Source organism: Montipora capricornis, chromosome 8 (genome assembly GCF_036669925.1).
Source record: "Montipora capricornis isolate CH-2021 chromosome 8, ASM3666992v2, whole genome shotgun sequence".
NCBI classification, from domain to species: Eukaryota; Metazoa; Cnidaria; class Anthozoa; order Scleractinia; family Acroporidae; genus Montipora; species Montipora capricornis.
The window spans coordinates 35,848,899-35,855,741 of NC_090890.1; the positions used below are offsets into that span (position 1 = coordinate 35,848,899).

General features: G+C 39.9%; 1 protein-coding gene across 1 annotated transcript; it reads right to left on the minus strand.

Annotated features, from left to right (window-relative positions):
• Positions 1–34: 34 nt before the first annotated feature.
• Positions 35–6,316, minus strand: LOC138060742 (cysteine--tRNA ligase, cytoplasmic-like). Its single transcript, XM_068906599.1, has 9 exons — positions 6,180–6,316; positions 4,827–4,867; positions 4,386–4,603; positions 4,212–4,293; positions 3,400–3,480; positions 1,268–1,338; positions 1,038–1,097; positions 592–675; positions 35–234 (listed from the first exon to the last, which is right to left on the minus strand). The coding sequence occupies exons 1-9, from the start codon at positions 6,299–6,301 to the stop codon at positions 88–90; spliced, it is 906 nt and encodes a 301-aa protein (XP_068762700.1). The 5' UTR covers positions 6,302–6,316; the 3' UTR covers positions 35–87.
• Between the last annotated feature and the right edge of the window lie 527 nt (positions 6,317–6,843).

The following is a 6,843-nucleotide window of genomic DNA, read 5'->3' on the forward strand; positions in this document are numbered from 1 at the left end:
TAAACGATGGAAATTAAATAGATGAATGCTGTGGTTCGCGTATTAAAATTTATTTCATTCATTTATTCAGCAGATTCATTGTAAATGTCAGTGTTCTGTCGATCCGTTTGCTGCTTCGCTTGCTCCAGGCCTTGTTGAGTTGTAAAGTTTTTCCTGTTGTTGGTAACTCTTTTTCAGTTTCTTGATCAGCTTGCCGCTGAGTGGTTCGCCCGATTGGTCATGCGTGGGGACTCCCTGCAAAGTAAGACCGACGTAAAAACAGTTTTTAAGCCCTTTTCCGGGAGACACTTTTCTGGTCCTTGTAACGAATCGTTACATCACTAAAGAGTAAGATTTACGCAAAATGGCCTGGGCCCCATCAGCGTAGGAAAGTGTCAAATTTTAAATCAAGTTTTGAGACAAAATAAACAATAGACCAAATCTGTTACCTCAGTGGAATAAAACGTTTTTTTCCAAGTATATCATTTGATTTAAAAATAGACACTTTTCTAGCTGACGCTGATGGACACAAACCTGGTACAACATTCTTACTCTTGGGTAATGGAGTCTTGATCGTTACTTGCAGTCAAATAAATCATTTTTCACGCTAACCTGTTCATCAAACTGAGAATATTTGTCCGTTTCGTGTTTGAACATTTCCCAGGGTGGAATCTTTGCTTTGGCTTCTTTTGCTGCCTGTGATAGCATTACAAATAAAAAAATATGTAAAAAAAACAACAACAAAAACTACTACTAAGAACACTACTTCACGAGTCTCTAGCACATTTATCAATATCCACAGACCTCAGCCTTTTCCTCAAAGGAAGGCCGCCACTTCGGTGTTTCCGGGCAAAAAAAAAAACAGTTGCGACTGTGTTGCTGTCCCAAACTATTCCCACTCGAATTCAGCTCCATTTTTATGGAACTGAACAGCTTAAGTTCAGAGTGACTTTCATATATTCGCCACTTACGAAGCTAATCTTCAAACTTTCCTTTGCAATACACCAAATCTGAGTGAATTCTCAAACGGCCCTTTGCTCTGAATCACTGCTTCGTACCTTTTCAGCTTCAAGTTTTTTCTTGGCTTCCTCTTTCTGTTTCCGTTTTTTCTCTTGTTCCTGGAAAAGAGAAAAAACAATAAACGTCGGTTGTGTGTTTATGCAATCGGCTGCAGTCCAATATTTCTTCAAAAGCCAAAAAAACAAAACAAAAAAAAACAAATAAAAACAACAACAACCAACAAAAAAAAGAAAAAGTGGCAGTCGGTCATTTAAAACCGAAACAATACCTCTAACTGCTGCTGTTTTTCTTTCAACAATGTTTCTCTATCTACAAACTTTATCACTGGAGAATGTCCACCTAACGAAGGGAAAAACGTTGATAATGCAGAAGGAAAGACAATTTCGAGATGAAGTAATCAGAAAATGTCACGAGATTAAACAAAGACAATGGCAGAGGCCACAAAAACTTCATATTTAATAGGAAAGACACGAGATTTGCATGCCACGCACATGCGTTTCACGTTTTCATACATTTCTCCGCACGCCCCAACAAGCCAATAGGGAGCGTAATAAAAATATTTGTGCTGCACGTGCGGAGCGCATTTTTTACCACCAAGGTGCGGAGCGCATTTTTTACCACCAAGTGTGAGTATTTGACGACAACGTGAGTACAGAAATAGGAACTTTCATTCTCTATTTTAACTCTGAAATCCCTCGTACCTTTTTTATAGCAAAATTCGCCCACATTGTTCGTCGTGAACGACACGGAACAACCGCGAACGACTAACGATCATGGTGCAAAGATATATTTTTTGAGGAGACATTTTGTCGACCTCGTTGTCGTAGAACTAGGGAGCTTAAGCAACGACAACGGCGACGGCAACGAGAACGTCAGAAATTTGCATATTTAGTGGGCAAAAACAATTGCTTTGCACGCACTGCACGTGCCTTTTTCACTCTTGTCCATTTCTTTGCCGTCGTCAGCAAAACTACAACGTCAAATAGCCAAATTTGAGGTTTTATGAACAACGTCAGCACTTGAGGATAAATTTTCATTTTCTCCCTTAAATTAAGCGCCGTTCCTACCAATGTCATTTTTGAGGAACTACCACACCCCTGTCGTATTAAAAAGGTTGAAATAGACACGAAGCGATTAAAATAAAGCGAATTAATATTTTGAGATGAGGTTCTCGTTGCCGTCGCCGTTATCGTTGCAGTTCCCTAACAGGGCGACGATGACGATGGAAACGAGTTCGTTACAACCACCGACCGTTTAGCTTAGTTAGCCTACCGTTCGGGCTTCCAGTTCAAATTGGATAAATAATGCTCATTACAAGTTTTGGCGCGTAATATCCTCTATGTATTTTGAGTTTGTGCTACTATGACCTTTGAATTTCCAAACTATGTTAACTAAACACTATGTGCGTGACCCAAATTTTAAGCCTTGATTTAAAAAATACACCCGTTTACTTTAACCGGAATTTTCCTATTTAATGCTCCAACAGTACTACCTTTAAAATCTTGAGAGAGCTGGATCGAGGAGAAAATGACGTTAAAAGACTCACTTGTTCAAGAAATGTAATGCGTGTGTTCGTGGCTGAATTAATATGCAGCACGGGAGTTTCTAGCCTCCTTCGCAGCCGCTTTTAGGCTCGGTTCGTAGGGAGTATCGGGCTTTCAGACTTTTAAACTCGTGGTTTGCATATAAAATCAGCTGCATTTACACGCTGAAATGGGCCTTATTCGCGCGGAGGCCATATTGGCCATGGACAAGACCCATGGACAAAAGATTTCGTACCCTCGAGCCTCGAGTTGAAATGTTTGAGAACGAGTTTCGGTGCGTAAAAACAAAATAAGGCCCATATTAAGCTACTGAGTAAATGACGTCACTTTTCCCTGGATCCAACCCTCTGAGGTCCAACCGCTCAGTTTTGAACGAGAGTAATGCCGGACCGTGAAATCCAAAACTTACACTCAAAGTAAGCGGCCTTTGGATAAAAGTCAAAGCCCAAAATGCTGCAAACGCACTTTCAAAATATGAAGAACAAAAGGAAATGATTTTTTGATCATAGTAGCACTTTAAAGTTATGCATGCAAACTAAAGATTGAAGGGGTAGTTTCTAAAGAAACTGTGGTGCTGCGTCGGTGGAGAAGTAGTATACAAAAATTTGGTTTTATCAACGGAGTTGATAATGTAAATTGGCCACCGATTCGGTCTGACGAAGGGCTAACGCTCGAAACGTCAGCTTTTAGAAATCTCTGTACGTTGGCCAATTTACATTATCAACTCCGTTGATAAAACCAAATTTTTGCAAACTAAAGATTGGTTGCTACGCAATTCAGATGCAGTTTTACAGACACTAAGAGGACTTAAATTAATTCTCCTGGAGAATGAATATAAAAAGAAGCCAAAATTTACCTTCCACGTCCTCTAACTTAACACCAAGCTCTGGAAGGTTCTCATCCCTCAGTTTGTCACATGCTTGAAGAATTCGAGTTACTGAAAAAAAAAAAGGTTCAGATCGATGATTTTATTATTTCTCGACAGAATCTCCTAAAATGTTAAAACTACAAATTCCTTTGTTAACCAACATCATTGATAACTGGTCGTAACTAGTAGGACGGTTAAGCTCCCTTGTCGACTCATTGCTGTCTATGATTACGCAGCCTCATACACTATAAAAATTGGTTTATCAACTGACTTGATCTGGTAAATTGACCACCATAAAGAAACTTGACGTTTCGAGCGCTAGCCTTAACGTTCGCTCCGACGAAGAGCGGGCTAACACTCTAAACGTCAATTTCTTTACGGTGGTCAATTTACTACATCAACTCTGTTGATAAACCCATTTCTGTGTTCGATTTCCCCACCGACGCACCACGACAGCTCCTTTAGAAACTAAACCCCTTCATACACCACTAATAAGCCATTTTGAGAAACCGTGTAAGGCCGGCCACATTTGCTGGCGAGAATTGGCCAGACGGCAACACTTGAGTTCCGTGGCCTGTGAGGCTTCTCTTCAAGTTTGCGAAGACTCTGTGGGTTCTTTAACGTCCCAGAGAGTTTATGAAGAAGGCTTGTAAAACTCTACCATTTATAGTTCTTATAAATCCGAGAAGAGTTGAAAGTCTAAATATTTTTTGCTAAAATTACACGGGCAGCACTTTCTCCTCTGCTTTCGCTAGAAAATAAATCCAAAATAAGTGGGTATGTGGAAACGTTTGGCTTACCTTTTTCTTCACGAGCAATGCTCCTGATATCATCTCTGAAGTCAGCCAATAACTGGACATACGGCATCGCAACATCCTCGTGCTGTATTACAAAAAAAACAGTTACTTGTATAAAGAATGTTAGGTTAATATCCTAATTTCTCCATCCATGCAAAAATCTGCCAAAAATCTTACATTTACTGCCGCAGTTTTGCCGGCAACTGGAAACCCTATGGTTTGTTCTTCTTCAATAGCTCCAAAGACCCTCAACATATGCGTGAGATACTTTGCAATACCCTCTAACGCTTGATGGTTTGGCGATTCCCTTTTTTCCTTTTTGCTGCTGATGTAAATATTGGTCTGTTTTACAAGATCTTGCAGATGCCGCATGGCAGAGGGCGTGTCGATCGAATCTTGAAAAAAAAAAAAAAAAAAACCACGAAAACAGATTCAGCACAGCGCTTCGGGATCTGACACGAACAAATAACAAACAAACAAACAAACAAACAGAGAAAATGAGGGATAACCAAGAAGGTGGATTGCGGAGCGCCGTAATCATGTTTCACTCTACATTTTCACCAGGAATTGAAACAAAACAAAAAACAAAAACTGAAACTACACAGTTGCATTGCGTACCACAAAGAGCATCATGGATCGCCGCCTTTTTCGCCAAAAATCTGAAAAATAAAATGTCGTAAACCTTTTATTTAGTTATCTAACATTGATATTCTGCAGTGTACCTCAAAGAAAATACATACAAAATACATACTTAATTGACCGCTCCCTATAGGGGCCTTTCAGAGCCAATGAAACACAACGAAATTAAGGATGGAACAGAACAACAACAACTGTTAAGAATCCCAACTGGCCGGAGGCAAACCACTGACTATTTACAAGTGCAGCTGGGAAGTTGAACCAGGGACTACCAGGATCAAATTTAAGGAGTGGTCAGAGCGGGTCTTGAACCCGGGTTCTCCGGATCTCAATGCAAGCGCTCTGACCACACTGCCTCCTTAAATACGTGCCCCTCGTGCCACATGATTATTATGGGTTTAAAAAACGACGAAAGCTACGGCCACGGCAACGTCATAAAACACTAACAGGAAGGGACCATAAGCGTCGTCGAAAAGGTTCCAGAAATATAACTTTGCTCTATCATAAGTCTTTCGCAATTATTCCATCTCGTTCAAGTCCTACAATGCCGGCGAATTATCCCAAAAATAAGTTTGTATGAGCGGTTTCTGATGAAAAGTTGTTTGTATTTGTACGCTTATAGGTTGTCGTTAAAACGTCAAACTTGGTGATTGTACGTTGTTGTTGTTGTTGTTGTTGTGTATGTTATTATGCAAAGTACCACAAAAACAAGAGATAAAAAGCGTGCCGCATGCACGTGGAACCGATTGTTTTTCCTCTTTTAACCAATGATATTCTTGTTTTGTGGCGTTGTCATAGCCCTAACCTAGCCGTCGTCGTTTTGGGGTTTTCACTCCCTAATGTCCCTACTTTTCTCCCATTAGAGCCAAGTCCTTCGAGTCACTGACAAACGAAAGCATAAGAAACATCGCACCACACCAATGGAGTTTTTTTTAGGGCAAATGACACTAATTAACGACAATCTATAAGTAAGGTATCACTCAAGAGTCAATCAAAAACTCTCGATCCCCTAATTGTTTCATCGAGATGGCTAGTTTGAATAGCCGGAAAAAAAACCAACCAATAATTAGCATAGCGAAATTGAAAGATCACATAACGAAACTATACTAAAGTGCACTTACTATTATTACTATTCTATTTAAAGTACAAACATGCTACAATAGATTAGCAATTTTATTATACATATCACAAAATTGAATAATATACGCAAAGATAGACCCTAACTTCCATAACACAGTGGCTCGTGCTTTCATAAATCAGTTCCAAATTATCTATAGATAGCGACAACAGTATTTCGTAAAAGAGTAATTTGATTGTTAATCGTGAGCAACTCACTTTTCTTGAAGATCTTTTTCTAGTTCGTGGTAATTATGGGAAGATGGTGAAGTGCCTTCCGGTTTCCGCAGGACGTCTTTAACATTCAGGAAAAAATCCTTTAACGCAAAAGTGCGAAACATACGTAAAGAAACTTAAGGCCCGTTTGATGTTGACCAACATTCGTTTAACAAAAGTTGAACGGACGCTGGGCAAATGTTGGACGCTAAAACAAAGTTGTGCGGAGGCCGTTCAAACGGTTTCCAACATTGCGCCAACAAAAGAACCAACACTTCCCCGAAATTTGATTGCGAGGAACTAAAGAACTATGAAACCAGACAATCTTATGTAGTCCACGATAATAACAACCAACGCCCATAGTGACTTTTGCCGGACCTGCCATTGGGAGAATGCGTGTGATTCTAACAATTGCACTGAACAGAGACGTTTCTACACAACCGCTTCAACGCCATTAAACATTTTCGAGCAACCAAAGGAAAAAATTGAATCTGATGTTGAAATCTGAAAGTTTAAACCACAGAATTTACACACTTGCATTCCCAAATGCGCTTTTAACAATCTTGGACGATCCTTTTTAAACGCACCAAAGGTTTGGTGGCAACAAAGTGGCCTGCGATGCATGTTGAAGCAAACGTGTCGATTTTTAATCGTTTAAACGGGCCCA